General features: G+C 37.3%; 1 protein-coding gene across 1 annotated transcript in view; it reads left to right on the plus strand.

The window, feature by feature from the left end:
* The first annotated feature begins 229 nt into the window (after positions 1-229).
* Positions 230-19,435, plus strand: part of ZNF292 (zinc finger protein 292) — a 98,081-nt gene continuing 78,875 nt past the window's right edge. The window contains exons 1-2 of the mRNA XM_003340470.4: positions 230-617; positions 796-992. Coding sequence (XP_003340518.4) covers positions 284-617; positions 796-992 — 531 coding nt within the window. The 5' untranslated portion in view covers positions 230-283. The remainder of the gene's footprint in view (positions 618-795; positions 993-19,435) is intronic.

Below are 19,435 nucleotides of genomic sequence, written 5' to 3' on the forward strand. Positions count from 1 at the left end.
ACTTTATATTTAAGAGATTCCTTTATACTCTTTTTTCAGTGTCAAGGCCATTAACTTGGTATAAAGTTAAGTTTTAAAGGTCATAAGAAGAGAATGCTATATTATTACTTCTTAAATTAATCAAGAAAAGATTTACTACCTCACTAATTCTGGGAAAGTCTTTATGGCTACTGGGGTTGTCTGACACTGAGCAAATCATTTAACTCTCTGGAACTCGGTTTCCTCCTCTGTGAAATGGGAGACTTAGACTGGATAGCCTCCAAGGCCCGTTCCACCTCCTGTGATGCTAAAATGTCAAATTCTGATTTGTACATCACTTGGCTCCCATCCTTGGGTGCCAAACGGGCTATTTCACTCTCTTTCCTTTGCCTTGCCTTTGGCCTGCACATCGTTAAACAGAAGCCAGCGGCTGCGCACAAAACCCTCTCGGACCTCAGCTCCTCCCGCCTTCAGCAGCGTTCGGCTTCGGGAGGAAAAGAAAGCGAAGCCCAGCTCGTGGAGCTGGCGAGGTTGGATCTTTCCCCCTTGGGGCAACCACGTGGTGGAGGCGCGCGCCAGGCTCCGCTCGGCCCCTCCCCATTACGGCCCTCGGGCCCGGTCCGCCGGTGGAGCGCGGGGTAAGTCAACCGCCATCCTCCGCCTCCTCCCCCGCCCTTTCCCTTTCCCCTTCTCTTCACCTCCCGCTCCCCTGCGGCTCCCCCGCCTCCTTCCTGCCAGTGTACGTGCTCCGCGGCGTGCGAGCGCGTCCGGCACGTGACCCCGCCGAACGTGGCATTGTGTTATCACGTGACCCAGGTGCGTACGCGACGGAGCGGGGTGTGAAGATGGCGGACGAAGAGGCCGACCAGGAGAGCCTCAGCCGAAGCGGCGGTGGCTGCGCCGCGGAGCTGCAGCGTCTAGGCGAGCGGCTCCAGGAGCTGGAGCGGCAGCTGCGGGAGAGCCGCGGGACGGCCGTGGAGGCAGCCACCGAGTACTGCCAGCAGCTGTGCCAGGTGAGAGAGCCCTGAGGGCCCCCTCCCCCTTCTCCCCGCCCACCCCCCGGGCTGGTGGGGAAGTGGGTGAGCGAGAGGCGGGCTCGGAGCGATCCGCGCTGCCCCGGGATCTCCGCGGCCGCTACCGCCGCCGGGGGGAGGGGAAGAAGGGGAGGTAGGAGAGAGGCTGCGGGGACAGCGCCTTTGTGTGCTGGTGGCGGCAGTAGTGAGGGCTCGCAGCAGTGTGCTGGTGCCTTGGGGAGGGGGGAAGGAAGGGGGCAGTGGACCAGCAGGAAAAACGTCTCCCTCTCCCGCCCCCCATGGGGCTTCGGAGTGCTAGGCGGGCGGGCTCCGGACCGCTGCTGTGGATCTCTCCCCCCTTGGCCTGGAAAAAGGGTTACCGAGAGCAGGGAGGACAGGCTAGGGTGCCGCTGTTGCTTTCTCTCCCGCGACTACTATATCGCTGCTCTTATTGTGCTCCTGGGATTACCGCGCCCCCCGCTTTGGTTTCCCTCCCTCCTGGGCCTCCGCCCCCTCGGTCAGATGGGCGCCTCCGCCACCAACAACCCCCTCCCCGGCCCTAATCCGGCCCGCCCCCGGCCCGGTCCTCGCCCGTCGTCTCGGGGGCCTTTGTTGTGAGAGTTTCGCCTGCGGACTGAAGGGGCCTTTGTTGCTGGTCGGAGGAGCTGTCCCCACCGACCCCTTTCAGCTCGGCCTCCTGTTGGGTGAGCCGGTGAGAGGGGCGGGGGTTGGCCCTCCCGCCTTGGATGTGCTGTTGTTGCTGCATCCCTTCTTCAGTACCCGGACTAGTAGGGGAATGGAGCTGTCCCAGAATGGGTTCTGCTGCGGGGGGATGGGGGGGGATTTTACCCTTGGAATAAGTAGCCCACTTTCCCAGACAATCCCTTATGGATTCTTCAAGAGGCCCTTCCCCATTTAGCTCCCGATAGTGGACTACTGTTGTTGTGTACTTTTTATTCTGGTCAGTTTTAAGCTTTTCTCATCCTCTGAAAAACCGTCCTCCAGTGCCTGGTTTCTAAACAGGATTGGAAATGCAGTAGCATTGTGTTTATGCTGACTATCATTGTACAGGGACAGACTTCTCGATTTAGGGGAGAGATTCCAAACACAGACTTTACCTGTCATTTTTGTGAAATATTTAAAATACTCCCTGTGTGCAAGCGATAATATTCTAAGTTGAGATTTTTCATTTTAACAGAAAAAGAAAGGTTAAGGCACATATAAAATAGATGAACGTGAAAATATCTATGTAATTTCTGGGTTTCCTTAATATAATAGAAAATTTTTATGAATGAAAGTCATCGTTTAATATAAGGTTCTGGTCATTTATATCATTGGAAACCTTTACATACAATATTTAAAATAGATTTTGTGACCACTTTTACATTCCTCCAAATCCACAACCATTTAAGTGCCTACTATGTGCCAGATGCTGGCGATACAAAGAAAGATGAAAACAGTTCCTGACCTCAGAGAGCTCACAATCTCATAAGACTACATGCTAACATATAGATCCCAAAGATAATTTTCAAAGGCTTCTTTCAGAAAATTGGATATCCATAACCATTATTGCTACATAGGCTCTAATATCACAAAATAATTGTGTTGCTAAATCTTTGGTAATGCATCTCATACTCAATTTGTGTTTTGCTTAGATATCCAAACACACTCCCCTCCCCACCTAAATTTAGCCTTACATGCCAAATGTTGGCATAAGTGAATAATAAAGTCAGAGATTAAACCTAGGGGTTGTTTTTTTAAATGTGTTTTCCTGCTGCTAAACTTGTCAATTTGACTTAACTGCATTATTCGTTTCAGTGTTAATTTGGAAGAAAATTACTAAGTGAACCTTACATAGACTTAGTGCTGAAAGGAACCTTAAGTGTTCATCTAGTCCAACCCACAGATAAGAAAATTGAGACACCTTTCCCCACTCGGTTAAATGACTTTCCTAAGGTCTACACAGTATTTAAATTACAGAAACAGGATTTGAATCATTCTCTGATTCCAGATCCAATGCTTTTCTCCACTGGATCACTGTATTGACTGTTATTTACCCTTTGCATTAATTAATTAGTTTACTTTTTAAAAAAATCCTTACTTTCTTTGTTCGAATCAATGCTGAAGATTGGTTCCAAGGCAGAAGAATGGTAAGGAGGACTAGGCAATGGGAGTTAATTGACTTGCCTAGAGTCACACAGCTAGGAAGTATCTGAAGTCAGATTTAAACATCTCCAGGCCTAATTCTCCAGCCATATAGCTGCCTCTGTTTATCCTCTATTTAAAAAGTGAAAAGTATTGCCAGCTTTGTTGGATTGTATTTTTTTTTAACCAGGTAGTATCCTCTGCTGTGTGTACCTGTGAGATAACACAATTTACTATAAAACTGGAAAATGAATCTTAAGCATGAAAATTTAGCTAAAATCTTTTAATTCTGTCTTATAAATAAATAAACAAGAATGAAACTAAATTCTTTGCTTATATGAGCAACTTTTACTTCAGCAGAAAAAAAAACCAACCGAATCTCCAACTCTTAAGTAATAATGTATATAATTTGCCCAGTATCTCAACTGAATTGCTCAAGTTTGAGGTTTTCAGTGGTAGAATTTGAATTGTGAGCTATGTAGAGATGTTTGTATGGATCTCTATTAGCTGCTGTCCAAAGAGGCTAAGTGCTCTGCCCAGGATCTCCACTAACTAGAACCAATTTTTCTGGACTTTCATATACACAGTCAAAATGTGAGAGATTCCTTAAGAGTTTATGGGTTTGTTTTTTTTTAATGGAATCTTATACACCATTCCTTTTTCCTAGGGTACTTAATGGTCATCTATAGTATTTGAAAAGTCAAAAAGTAGGTCTGATTCTTGATTGCATCATCTCATATATTTTCAAAATCAGATCGAGAATGAAAATTGTTAACTTCCTCATTATTGGTCCCCTTAATGAATGGAAGCAATACAATACATTTCATAGTTGCCTTCAGGTGGCTGTTTGGCTATTAATAATCAACATTGTGAATTTAGAATTTATTGGAGAGTAAGACTAAGGAGAGACTACTTGGAATACTAGAACTACTGCTGGTGTCTTGGTTTCTAACCTTGGGGGTATCATTTAAAATTTTTAGTGTGATAACACCTTTTATTTCTAATTCAGTCCAAAGTTATTCCATGGGGAAAGTAATTATATCTATTATACTTATATTTGTTTTGCTTACTCATTAGCATACATTTAGTTTGTTATGGTCAAGTCTAATCAACCAATATTAATAAATATCTTAGGGGGAGTTCATTTATTTAATTATCCCTCATCTTATATTGAAGAATGGTTGGATGGGCTTGGGTAGATTCTTATTCTTAAATTTTAAAGTAGCAGCTATAAGCACATTTACATTTCTCCAAATTTTCACATCTATCAAGGAACACAGATCAGTAATGATAATTCTTTGCTCTCTGAGGTAATAAAAAGGAACTTAATCATATTCCATAGGTGTTAATTTTGTTATTATCCAGTTATCATTTGAAAGCTAATCTTATGTTTTCCCTCTAGAAACATTCCTTACTTTTTCTTGTTGTAGATGATCATTGTCTTAAATTGGGGTGGGGGGGTATAGGCATAAGTATCTATTGCTAAGAAATGAACAGCTTTCTTACATTTATATTTAACAATAGCTTGTCTGAGCACATAGGTTTAGAGCTGGAAGAGACCTTTCTCACAATATGTGTTCAGTAAGTGTTTGCTGAATTGAATTTGATCTGACTTATGAATAAAAATGGAATCCATGGGGAAGATAAAGACAATCAAAACCAATTAGTTGAATTTATTCATTTCTTGAGGTCATGAATATCACTCATTTTCACTGAAACTTTGGGCTTAGAGCATTTTGAACTGGATATGGTTCTCAAATGTGGGGAGTCATTGAAACTACAGGAATGCATGTACCTGTAGAGAAAAAAAAAACGGATACTGTTTTTAAAAATAATTCAAGTAATTCTGATCTCTAGAAAATTTTTTACTCTAAGGAGTATGCAACTTTTTCAGTTAAAAATTCTCCTGAAAATATTTTAGATGAAATCATTTTTAAAATATTCCCTTTTTATTTTTTAGTAGGTAAAAGGCCATCTTGAGGCTCAATTACCTAATTTAACATTTTCCATTTAGAACTTTTAATATGGTGAATGAAAACCCAGCATCTCTTATTTTTGAGACAAAATAAGTATCTACCACATATAAATTACTGTGTGAATATAAGAAGTGTGACAGTCCATGCCCTCAAGGAGTATATGTTATAGTTACAGAAGACAGAAACAGGAAAAATTAATTTGAGATTGAAGTAGGTACAAGACATCAGTATAAAAGATGTCAAAAGGTAATTATGTGAAATTTAGCAAGCATTCGCTAAGTGTCTATTATAGAGGTCAGGGATATAAAGATGAAGGAAAAACTTTGTACCAGACACTGTTAAGCACCGAGGATACAAATAGTAAAGCAAAACAATCCTGGCCTTCTAGGAGTTTATGTTACAATAGAGCATGAGTTAACCTGGGGTCTGAACTTGTTTAAAAAAAAAACACTTTGGTAACTATATTTCAATATAATTTGTTTTCCTTAGTAACATGTATTTTATTTTATATGCTTAAAAACATTGTTCCAAGAAGCAATCCATAGATTTCTACAGACTGCCAAAGGAGCTCATGATGGAAAAAGAAAATTATGAACTCCCATGATAAGGCAAGGCAACATTTATAGATTAGTGGTGGTCAGGAAGGGGTGTTTTGGTTACAGCAAGTGAAGTTTTAGGAAAGGTGACTTTAAAAAAAAAAAACAAAAAAACCTTACCTTCTGTCTTAGAATCAATACTTAGAATCAAGACAGAAGAGCAGTAAGGGCTAGGCAATACAGGTTAAGTGACTTAATCACCTAGACTAGGAAGTGTCTGAGGCCAGATTTGAAGCTAGAACCTCTCTTCTCTAGGCCTGGCTTCCAAGCCACTGAGCCACTTAGCTGCCCACAAAGGTGATTGTTAAAGCAATTGATTGACACTTCCTTTCTAGGATTGGTAGTGCTGATAGGATTACAATTTTCAGTCCTAAAAGGAAAATAGTGGGGAAACAGTGTGGAGAGTGTAGGTTAGACTAAATATGGTGTACTCTTACCTATCATAAATCTAGAAAGCAACTTGGTAAGTCTTATTTCTATAGTAACTGCTTTAGTTAGAGAAGGAAAGAGTTAAGATTTAAGTTGGGTCTTTAATGTCTATCATTAGCTTCTTTGCATGGTAAGAGTGGCGTGAAGGGATATCATTCATGAAGTAAATTATCTGAAAAGGAAGGTAGACTGGTTATGTCACACACTAAGGAATGACGTTGATAGAGAGCAATGAATATATTTAATGTTAAAAGACCTAGAAGAAGATTGGGTAAATACTTATAGAAGATTTATGGGCAAACCTTGTTAACAGTATGGCCAGATGTGAAAGCTTAAGGGTGTTTGGATCTATCTAATCCAATAAACTTTTATTATGAGCCTACTTGTATCTGTATCAGGTACAGTGTTGATAGAGAGCAATGAATATATTTAATGTTAAAAGACCTAGAAGAAGGTTAGGTAAATTCTCATGGAAAATTTATGGTCAGACCTTGTTAACAGTATGGCCAGATGTGAAAGCTTGAGTGTCTTTGGATCTATCTAATCCAATAAACTTTTACTATGAGCCTACTTGTATCTGTATGGGCTATAGTGCTAATCACTAGGACACAATAAAAAGAAAGTCCCTTCCTTCAGGAACCTTATAGTCTATTGGGAGGAGACAACACTCAAAAGGGAGCGGGAAAGGTAGGGGTGAGGCAGAGAAATGGACTTCAGGGGCTATCTTGTTCAAAGGTGTAGGGAGAGTAGCAGATGCAAAATGGAGTCAGCGTAGAGTCTAGCTTTTGCTGTCTATATAGGAAGGCTTTAGGAGGAGTTTTGATACTGGAACATTCTGCTTTGTATCTGCTGCTCTGCCCTCAAACCATGAGTGATCTAAAGATCTCAGCCTTTGGTAACTTGTTTTCCCATTTGTAAAATGAAATGAAATGCTACATATTCTACCCAATTCATAGGGCTAGTATTGTGTTTAAATGAAAGAAGATGAATAAGCCATTTTGTAAAGGGGCTACTCTGGTTTTGTATGATTGCCCCATCATACTGCTTCATGTATTGCTTTACAAAGTAAGTTATCAAGAAGAATAGAGACTGGGCCTGTGATTTCAGTAGAACAGAAAATTTCAAGAGAAAACTCCCTCCACCCACCTGGCCCAGGCTGGAAAAAGAGTGAGTCAAGAATTTCATATCATTCAATAGTGGGGTCAGCCCAGAAGTGGTCACTGCACTTCCAGTCTGGGCAAGCTAAGGAAACCCAATCTTTCCTTCATCTCAAATCAACATTTAGTTCTTATTGTAAACTCTTTTCTTAATTTACATATTCAGGATTTAATAATCAGTAAATAAACTTTGATGAATTGATTAATAGAATCTTCAAAATTTGACAAATCTGCTTTGAATCTAGGAGCCAAACAAACAAACAAAGGCAGGTAACTTTAATAAGCACTAGATGCTTTTAGTTTAGACTCAATCCACTGAACCACCCACCTGTACCCCACCCCCATCTTTTTAACATAAGCATTCTACCAATGTTTCAAAGTAATATAGAATATTGTCTCTGAAGATTTAAAAATGAATGTCAAACAGAAGGCCATAGAAAGGTTTGTGGCATATGTGAACACAATTTGGCTGTTAACCAGTGGAGAACTTTGAAGAAGGGAAAAAAGATGTCAAGGAAATGGCACGTTAACAAGAAGATGGCTTATTGACAAACCTGAGGGATGATAGGTAGACAGGCTGGGGTCTTCTAGTAAACTGAGAGCATTAGGAGAAAGAAAAGCTATCGGTGTGATAGGTGCCACCCTCCAAGTGGTGAACTTAATGGAAGGACTTGAAACAGAGCTGCATAATGGATGGGCAGATATGAATGAGTTATGTCCCGTAGCTAAGAATATCCAAGTCAGTGTGATCATAGATCAAGTCTTGGCATGGCTTGGATAAACACCTTAAGAATCTGAGTCTGGCAGGGACATTGTTGACCTGTCCAGCCAATGGTTAGGATTTGGCTGAGCTTTGCTGGTATAGCTCCTTTTCCATCTATTCCCCTGTGACTGGAAGAGCTAGAGGAGAGAATTATGAATGGGAGAAGCCACTTATCCCCATGTTCCTTGCTTACCACCTGCCAACCAAAGCCATAGCATGATCTCTTGCCATCCCCCAACAGTTGGAGTAAATTCACTTGAATTGCTCTCTTTTGTTGACTTTTATAGCCATTGTTTCCTTTTTTAAAAAAGAATATTTTTATTTATACTAAAAGCTATCAAGTAATTTTGACCTTTGCTTTTGTGTCTTCCCTCAGTGTCTTATACTTAGGAAACCTATCTTAGAAGTATCCAGGAGAGTGTGCCAGAATTCTATACTGAGTCCTTTAACACATTTATCAGTGGCTTGAATAGAAGTATACAGTGATGTCCAAATTAACTTAGGATAGAAAATAATTTGTTATGAACTTGTTTCCCACCTTTAGATCTCCATCCTTGGAGTTCTGGATATCATGCCATACGTATTTCATTGCTGTCTTGTCATTGTAAAGAATAAATATTTCTCTATAAAAGTGCAAAAGTTCTCAAAGAGAACTTCAATGATTATTAGAATCATTTCAATGAATATTACTCTGAGAAATCAAGCTTCTCAAGGATCATTCAAGCTCACTTTAAAACAGAATTTCCTAGTGAATGTTCTTCAAAAAAAGACCAGGAAATGACAAACTATTTGCTGCAGCATAGACTAATAAATCATTAGAAATCAAGCAAAGACTTTCCAAAGTACCTGGAAACAGGAGGGGCTTGTTATTGTTTCTTCCTCAGTACAGTATAGACTTCTTGAATTTGGAAGAACAGTGCACAGATCAGTAAAAATAAAACAACCCAGGGCTAATGATGAAAAAATGTTTATTATAGGCAAGACATGATAAAAATTGGAATATTGGGAAAGAGTAATTTTTTACTAAAGAAACTCATTTTTTCATTCAAGACAATAACAAAACCATTGTCAGAAGTCCAGATAAACCTATTAAGATTTGCTTATCTCCATCAGATTGTAAAATGTCAACAAAAAAAAATTAGAGGATTTTTTTTTTAACATTTAGTGAGCCTGGAAGTCTTTATTGAAAGAATGATGAACTCCTATAAATATATTGATGTGCTGAGAAGAAAAAATGTCCTGGAATTATAGAAATTCTAACCTAGTTCTTGCAGATTTCTATGACAGGCCTCTTCAAGTGCTTTTAAATAATCAAACATGTTGTTGTTTCCTGGTGGTACGTGAATAAAATTGAGGGACAGATGGGAGGGATATATATGTCTCCTCTGAAACTGAAACAACCCCAAATAATAACCTCACAAAAATAATAGGATTTTCCTTCACAGACATGCATGATAAGTTAGGGCACCAGGAAGATTTGATTTTATTGGATGAGATAAATGATAGGAAGATGGGATAGAGTGGGAAGAGGCAGGTCAAGCAGGCTGATAATTTGTAATAGGTCTTAGTGTATCTATGACTGGAAAAAAAGGAAAGTTATGAATTTGAGAAATAAATAGGTCAACATGTTAAATTAATTTTTGAGGTAATGAGAAAAATTGATTATCCTTTAAGAAATCACTCTGCTTTTTCCTCTTTTCTTCAAGGAGAGGCGGTTATTCAGTGGATAGGAATAGTTCCACTATTATAATATTATTGGTTAAATTAAGTTGATTGGAGCACTAAAAACCCACCACTGAACAGGAAAACTTCTTGATTTGCTAGAATCATAGATGGATGAATGGACCTCTCTCTAGAACAACCTTATTTTGTCTTTCTTCCTATGAATAAATTCCTTCAAAATATGCAGAGTATCAATAATGTATCAAAAGGGAAAGTTACTGGGAAAATTGTTTAGGCTGCTTTGGCTAGCTTTGAAAGAATGGTAACAGTAGCAGAGATAGGCTATCAGGCTTTTGAACCTAAGAACCAAAGTGAGTGATTCAGTATCTCAACTCATAGATCATAGAGATCATCAAGTTTAGTCTAGACCAAGAGGACTGCTTAATACCTTTGAGATCTTGGAAAAATCGCTTAATCTCTGTAGGCTTCAGTTTCCTCATGTGAAAAATAAAATGGTTCAACCAGATGAGTTCTAAAGTTTCTTCTCTTTCTGACATTATGTGATTCTGGAAATCTGGTTAGTGGGCAAAATAATACATAGCAGTCCAGAGTATTCACTGCTTCTCCTCGTTTCTTTTTTAAACCATGACATCCAATTATATTTCCTCACCTCTAAAATGTTTTATAGTACTCACCTACCATTTCAGATGGTTTAATATCCTTTTCTCAGCTCAATGGATTTTTTTGGTAGTGGTTCTTTTCCAGGAGTTGTGCCTGCTTATAGAAAGCTACTTTGTATTCAGTAATACTTTTTAATTGAACGTGTATTTTATCAGTTACCATAGCATTTATATACATTTGAAAAAAATGTATAAGTTTGGTTAATGATATTAAAATTTTAACTTTAGATTTGATTCTTCCTCCAGATTGTTTCCTTATTTAGATTCTAATGCAACACGTGCAAAAAAATCCACTTTTGCAATATGTTGTAGGAAAAGACACGGGTTCTTTCACCACTTAATTGGACAAGTTCTGGTTTACTCAAGAGCAAATGTGTAGCCAGAAGTCATTTGGTACCTAGTAGACACCAGTGAAGCCCTTTTAAAAATCTGAAACCATAAACACTACATGCTCTATTGAAGCTACAATTTAAGACAGTGCTTGGTATGACTATATATTTACAAATTTCTTAAAATCCCTATCCAGCTTCCTCATGAGTATGCAGCACTTTGGGAGCCCCTTTACTATTATTATAAAATAACATTTTCATAACTTTCTTAGGAAAGACTTTTAATAATGATTTTTAACTCTTTGAAGAGTTAACCTCAAAACTTCAGAAGTTAATCTAAACATCAGTTTGTTATTGTCTTATCAGCATGTGTGAAAACTAGTTTTTATATAGATTATTAAACTGAAGCTAGTTAGACAAGACATTTTAAAACTTGTTATTTAGGGAAAATATTTTTGGCCATGTGTAGTTGTGCTCTTCGGTCATTAGCTTTTCAGCTAAGCTATCATTTTTCATGGGTTTTAGGGGGCAGTGGTGTTCCAATTCTTAAAATAGTCCATTTCACTTTAATACAGCTTAAATTGTTAAGATGTTTTTCCTAACATCAAGTTTAATTAGACTTGATATCTCTCCATTGTTCTCTGTTTTTATCCTCAAGTCAATCAGAACAAGTCTAATTCTTCCACATGAGTCTTTCTCCACAAGACAGTATTTGACTACATCTCATATCTCTCCTAACTTTTCTGTTCTTAGAGCTAAAGATCCTCAGTTCTTTCTTAGACTCAGGGCCCCTTATTATCTTTTTTGTCTTTCTTTGGACACTCTACAAATGTTTTATCAAATGTCCTTTATAACTGTTGACAAGAACTGAATAAAATATATGAGGTCTGATGAGGGCATAGTATATAGTCAACTCGTACTTCCTGGAAACTGTCTTACTTAACACAAGTCCAAGATGGAGCCCTCAATGCCAGGAAAAGTGTCATCCCTAAGGTAAATTTCAACTATGTATTTTTTTTTATCAAATCTAGTCATTAATTTTTCTGACTTTATTTTTAAATCTTTCAAAATTTCATTTTATTGTATTTTCAGGTTCAAATTTTTCCTTCCCACCTTCTTGCCTGTTCATTGGCCTACCCTCCAAGTCTTATCACCTCACTATCTGAATAGCGTGTTTCATTATGAGTCCTTTGTAATTATGGTTTATTATTATTTATGTTCATTGGAGGTCCTAAGCCTTTCAAAGTTGTTTGTCTTTACAGTATTGTTGTTATTGTATAAATTGTTCTCTTGGTTGTGATCACTTTATACAAGTTCATCCATTTAGTCACTTTTTACTACACAATGGTATTCCATCATATTTAAGAGACATAACTTGTTCAGCCATTTCCCAATTGATGAACACTTCTTCAGCTTCCAATTCTTTGCCATCTCTGGAAGAGCTGTTATAAATAATTTTGTACATATAGATCATTTTCCTCTTTTTAAAAAATCTCTTTAGGGTATAAACTTAGATATCACTGGGTTAGACAATATGTACTGTTTATTAGCTTTTTGGACATAGTTCCAAATTGATTTCCAGAATGATCAGACTAATTCACAATTCCACCAACAGTGCATTACTGTACCTATTTTCTCACATCCTTTCCAGAATTTGCTATTTTCCTTTTCTATCATTTTAACCAATATGATGGATATTAGGTGATACCTTAGAATTGTTTTCATTTTAACTTCTCTAATTATTAATTTAGAGAATTTTTACATATGGATTTCTTGTTCTAAAAAAATTGTAACCCTTGATTTTCATATCAGGGCTTCTATTATGAATGTGAATCAATTTCCTTAAATCTTTGAAATAAGACCTTTATCAGAGAAAATAACTGTAAAGATTTTTTTTTTGCCATGAAAAAAGAAAAAAAATTAAAGTATGAAAATGGTAATGAACTGAAAATTTTAAAACATTTTCCCCCAGTTTCCTGTTTCCTTCCTAATTTTTAGCTGATTTGATTTTTCTTGTGCACAAACTTTTAAAAATTGTATCTAATCAAAATCAGCCATTTTAGCTCCCGGGAACTTGTCACTGATTTTGTTATGTTTTGTTTGTATTCCTTATTGATAGACCTGACAGTTAATTTCTTCCATGCTCAACTAATTTGTTTGTGATATCACCCTTTACTCTAAATCACATACCCATGTGGAAATTATCTTGATGTTCTACATGAAACATTGGTTTATATCTAGTTTCAGCCAGACTGCTTTCCAGTTTAAATAATGAATAACTCTAGTAATTGTCATATTTGGATTTCTCAAAACTAGGCTACCAGACTCATGCATATTGTGTCTGGTCTATTCCACTTTCCTCTCCATTTCTTACTCAGTACCAAATTGTTTGATGTTTATGGCTTTGTAAAGTATGTAGATTGATATCTGATACTGTTAAACCCTCTTCCTTCCTCTTTTTTTTTCATTGATTCCCTTAATAATGACCATTTGTTCCAGATGAATTTTGTTAATATTTTTCTAGCTATATAATCTTTTATTAGTTTTGATTGGTATGGCACTGAATAAGCAAATTAATTTTGGTATTATTGTTATTTTTATTCTATAGTAACTCAAACTATTCATGAGTAATTGATATTTCTCTAATTATATGGGCCTGCTTTTATTTGTGTAAGTGTTTTGTAATTATATTTATATAGTTCCTATTTTATTTTGGGAGATAACTCCATTTCTAACTATCTGTAGTTACTTTAAGTGTAATTTCTCCCTTCCTGTGGGATGTTTCTTGTTAATACTCAGAAATGCTAGTGATTCATTTGGATTTGTTTTTATATCCTGCAAAAGTTTTCAGTTGATTTTACTTGTTTTTAGTTGATTCTTGGGGGGTTTTCTAAGTTAACTATCATATCATCTGCAAAAAGTGATCATTGTATTTCCTCTTTGCCAATACTTTCCCCCCTCCATTTCTTATTCTTGTCTTACTGTATTACTAGGGTTTCTAACATCATATTGAATAGTAATAGTGAGCATGAACATCCTTGCTTTGCCCTCAATCTTATTAGAAAGTCTTATAGGTTACCTTCATTATAGATAATGCTTGCTCTTGGCTTTAAATGGGTACTACACTTTATTATTATTATTATTTTTGAAGAGAAATTAATTACATTTTAATAGACAGGAAATGACTTGGTTTTTTGGGGGGGGTTGGGTTTTTTTTTCACTTTAAACATTATTTTATTTGGTCATTTCCAAACATTATTCATTGGAAACAAAGATCATTTTCTTTTCCTCCCACTCCCTTCCCACCATCTCTCCCATAGCCGACGCATGATTCCACTGGGTACCACATGTGTTCTTGGTTCGAACCCATTTCCATGTTGTTGGTATTTGCATTAGAGTGTTCAATTAGAATCTCTCCTCAGTCGTATCCCCTTCCCCCCTGTAGTCAAGCAGTTGCTTTTCCTCGGTATTTTTACTCCCATAGTTTATACTCTGCTTGTGGATAGTGTTTTTTAGATCCCTGCAGATTGTTCAGGGACATTGTATTGACACTAATGGAGAAGTCCATTACCTTCGATTGTACCATAGTGTATCAGTCTCTGTGTATAATGTTTTCCTGGTTCTGCTCCTTTCGCTCTGCATCACTTCTTGGAGGTCGTTCCAGTCTCCATGGAATTCCTCTACTTTATTATTCCTTTTAGCACAATAGTATTCCATCACCAACATATACCACAATTTGTTCAGCCATTCCCCAATTGATGGGCATCCCCACGTTTTCCAATTTTTGGCCACCACAAAGAGTGCAGCTATGAATATTCTTGTACAAGTCTTTTTCCTTATTGTCTCTTTGGGGTACAAACCCAGTAGTGCTATAGCTGGATCAAAGGGCAGACAATCTCTTATCACCCTTCGGGCATAGTTCCAAATTGCCCTCCAGAATGGTTGGATCAGTTCACAACTCCACCAGCAATGAATTAATGTCCCTACTTTGCCACATCCCCTCCATCATTCATTACTTTCCTTTGCTGTCATGTTAGCCAATCTGCTAGGTGTGAGGTGATACCTCAGGGTTGTTTTGATTTGCATCTCTCTGATTATAAGAGATGTAGAACACTTTTTCAGGTGCTTATTAATAGTTTTGATTTCTTTGGCTGATAACTGCCTGTTCATGTCCCTTGCCCATTTATCAATTGGAGAATGGCTTGATTTTTTGTACAATTGATCTGGCTCTTTGTAAATTTGAGTAATTAAACCTTTGTCAGAGGTTTTCATGAAGATTGTTTCCCAATTTGTTGCTTCCCTTCTGGTTTTAGTTACATTGGTTTTGTTTGTACAAAAACTTTTTAATTTGATGTATTCCAGATTATTTATTTTACATTTTGTGACTCTTTCTAAGTCTTGCTTGGTTTTAAAGCCTCTCCCTTCCCAAAGGTCTGACATGTATACTATTCTATTATACTATTTTCTTATAGATTCCTTCTTTATGTTCAAGTCATTCACCCATTTTGAATTTATCTTGGTGTAGGGTGTGAGGTGTTGATCTAAACCTAATCTTTCCCACACTGTCCTCTAATTTTCCCTGCAGTTTTTATGAAATAGTGTATTTTTGTCCCAAAAGCTGGGATCATTGGGTTTGTCATATACTGTCTTGCTGAGGTCACTTACCCTGAGTCTATTCCACTGATCCTCCTTTCTGTCTCTTAGCCAATACCAGATTGTTTTGGTGACTGCTGCTTCATAATATAGTCTGAGATCTGGGACTGCAAGGCCCCCTTCCTTTGTATTTTTTTTTTCATTATTTCCCTGGATATCCTTGATCCTTTGTTCTTCCAAATGAACTTTGTTATGGTTTTTTCTAGATCAGTAAAAAAAATTTTTGGAAGTTCCATGGGTATAGCACTAAATAGATAGATGAGTTTGGGTAGGATGGTCATTTTTATTTTATTGGCTCGTCCTACCCATGAGCAGTTAATGTTTTTCCAATTGTTCAAGTCTAGTTTTAGTTGTAAGTTCCTGTGTTTGTCTCCGGAGATAAATTCCTAAGTATTTTATTTTGTCTAAGGTAATTTTGAATGGGATTTCTCTTTCTAGTACTTGCTGCTGAGTTGTGTTGGAAATATATAGAAATGTTGATGACTTATGTGGGTTTATTTTGTATCCTGCAATGTTGCTAAGTTGTTGATTATTTCAGGTAGCTTTTTGGTTGAATCTCTAGGATTCTTTAAGTAGACCATCATGTCATCCGCAGAGTGATAACTTGGCCTCCCCATTGCCAATTTTAATGCCTTCAATTTCTTTTTCTTCTCTAATTGCTACTGCTAGTGTTTCTAGTAATACAATGTCAAATAATAGAGGTGATAATGGGCATCCTTGTTTCACTCCTGATCTTACTGGGAATGCATCTAGTTTATCCCCATTGTAGATGATATTAGTTGATGGTTTTAGATATATACTGCTTATTATTTTTAGGAACGACCCTTCTATTCCTAAGCTTTCTAGTGTTTTTAATAGGAATGGGTGTTGTATTTTATCAAAGGCTTTTTCTGCATCTATTGAGATAATCATGTGGTTCTTGTTGGTTTGCTTGTTGATGTGGTCAATTATGTGGATGGTTTTCCTAATATTGAACCAGCCCTGCATCCCTGGTATCAATCCTACTTGATCATGGTGGATGACCCTTCTGATCACTTGCTGGAGTCTTTTTGCTAGTATCCTATTTAAGATTTTTGCATCTATATTTATTAGGGAGATTAGTCTATAATTTTCTTACTCTGTTTTTGGCCTGCCTGGCTTTGGAATTAGTACCATGTTTGTGTCATAGAAGGAATTTGGTAGAACTCCCTCTTTACTTATTATGTCAAATAGTTTGTATAGTATTGGGGTTAGTTTTTCATTGAATGTTTGATAGAATTCACTGGTGAATCCATCAGGCCCTGAGGATTTTTTCTTAGGAAGTTCTTTGATGGCCTGTTTGATTTCTGTTTCTGATATAGGATTATTTAAGAATTCTATTTCTTCTTCTGTTAGTCTAGGCAATTTATGTTTTTGTAAATATAAATCCATATTGCCTAGCTTGGTATATTTATTGCCATATAATTGGGCAAAGTAGTTTTTAATGATTGCCTTAATTTCCTCTGCATTGGAGGTGAGATCCCCTTTTCATCCTTGATGCTGTTAATTTGCCTTTCTTCTTTCCTTTTTTTAATTAGATTGACCAGTACTTTGTCTATTTTGTCTGTTTTTTCAAAGTACCAGCTTCTAGTCTTGTTTATTAGCTCAATAGTTCTATCACTTTCGATTTTATTAATTTCTCTCTTAGTTTTTAGGATTTCTAGTTTGGTTTTCTGCTGGGGGTTTTTAATTTGCTTTCAAGTTTTTTGATTTGCATTTCCAATTCATTGATCTTTGCCCTCCCTAATTTGTTATTATATGCACTCAGGGATGTGAATTTTCCTCTGAGTACTGCTTTGGCTGCATCCCAAAAGGTTTGAAAGGATGTCTTGCCGTTGTCATTTTCCTTGATGAAATTATTAATTGTTTCTATGATTTCTTCTCTAACCGATTTTGGAGTATCATATTATTTAATTTCCAATTAATTTTTGATTTGGCTTTCCATGTACCCTTTCCGATCAATATTTTTATTGCTTTATGATCCGAAAAGGTTGAATTTATTATTTCTGCTTTTCTTCATTTGAGTACCATGTTTCTGTGACCTAGTGTATGATCTATTTTTGTGAATGTGCCATGTGGTGCTGAAAAGAAGGTGTATTCCTTTTTGTCCCTATTTATTTTTCTCCATATGTCTGTTAACTCTAATTTTTCTAAGATTTCATTCACCTCTTTTACGTCTTATTTATTTTTTGGTTTGATTTATCTAAATTTGATAGTGGTTGGTTCAAGTCTCCCACTAATATGGTTTTACTGTCTATTTCCTCCTTCAATTTTCCTAGTTTCTCCATTAAAAATTTGGATGCTATACCATTTGGTGCATACGTGTTGATTAGTGATGTTTTCTCATTGTCTATACTCCCTTTTAACAGAATATATTTACCTTCCCTATCCCTTTTGATCAGGTCTATTTTTGCTTTGGCTTTGTCAGAGATCATGATTGCAACTCCTGCCTTCTTTCTATTAGTTGAGGCCCAAAAGGTCTTACTCCAACCTTTAATTCTAACCTTGTGAGTGTCAACCCACCTCATATGTGTTTCTTGAAGACAACAAATGGTAGGGTTTTGGGTTCTAATCCAATCTGCTATTTGCCTACATTTTATGGGTGAGTTCATCCCATTCACGTTCAAAGTTATGATTGTCACTTGTGGATTCCCTGGCATTTTGATATCTTCCCCTACTTCTGACCTTTCTTCTTTAGCTATATCCTTTTGAACCAGTGATTTACTTTAGGTCAGTCCCCCTAGTCCCCTCCCTTGATATGCTTCCCTTTCTAGCCCCTCCCTTTTTATACTCCCTTCCCCTCCCCCTCTCCTTCCCTCCTTTTTTATACTCCCTTACCCCTCCCCCTCCTTGATTTTCCTTTCTTTCTTACCCTATTGGATAAGATAGAATTCAGGATCCCACTGGATCTAGATGTTCTTCCCTCTCAGATTTGATTTCACTGAGAGTAAGGTTTAAGTAATTCTACTTCACGCTCTCTTCGTCTCCTTCTCATATGAGAGTTCTTCCCCTCCCCTTCCCATGTGTATCTTTGTATGGGAAAGATTATTCTATTTAGTCCCCCCCATTTCTTGAAGTAAATGTTAGTATTATCAACTCTTTGCCCCCCCTTTCACCAAATCTTCTTGATGCCCCAATCTTTCCCTATGTATGATTCTTCTAACTACTCTTATGATGCATACACTTTTTGAGAGTTACACAATACATTTCCCCCACATATTAATATATATAATTTGATATAAATGTTGTCCTTATAGAAGAGAGTTTGACTTAAAGAAAAAGATAAGATTTATCTCCTTTTCCCTTTCTTTCATATTGACCTTTTCATGTTTCTCTTGCTTTCTGTGATTGGATGTCAAATTTTCCACTAAGTTCTGGTCTTTTCTTAGCAAATGCTTGGAAATCTTCTATTTTGTTGAATGTCCATACTTTCCCCTGGAAGTATATAGTCAGTTTTGCTGGGTAGTTGATTCTTGATTGGAGACCCAGCTCTCTTGCCTTTCTAAATATCGTGTTCCCTGCTTTGTGGTCTCTTAGTGTTTTAGCCACTAAGTCCTGTGTGATCCTTATGGGAGCCCCCCCTATATCTGAAGCTCCTCTTCTTGGCTTCTTGTAGGATTGTCTCCTTTTCTTGGAAGCTCTTGAATTTGGTGATTACATTCCTGGTTGGTTTGTCTTTTGGGGATTTAGTATAGAGGTTGTTCTATGAACCCTTTCTATTTCTATTTTGCCCCCTTGCTCCAGAACATGTGGGCAATTTCCTTCTATAATCTCCTGTAGAATAGCATCGAGGTTTTTGTTTATCTCTGGTTTTTCTGGGAGACCAATAATTCTGAGGTTGTCTCTTCTTCCTCTGTTTTCCAAGTCTGTGACCTTTTCAGTGAGATATTTCATGTTTTCTTCTAATTCATTAATTTTTTGGCTTTGCTTTATTGATACTTGCTGTTTTGTAATCTCGCTGTCTTCCATTTGCTTAATTCTGGTCGTTAGGGACTGGTTTTGCTTTTCAGCTTTGTCTGCTCTTCTATTAGATGC

The sequence above is a fragment of the Monodelphis domestica genome, chromosome 2 (assembly GCF_027887165.1).
Source record: "Monodelphis domestica isolate mMonDom1 chromosome 2, mMonDom1.pri, whole genome shotgun sequence".
Classification (NCBI taxonomy): Eukaryota; Metazoa; Chordata; class Mammalia; order Didelphimorphia; family Didelphidae; genus Monodelphis; species Monodelphis domestica.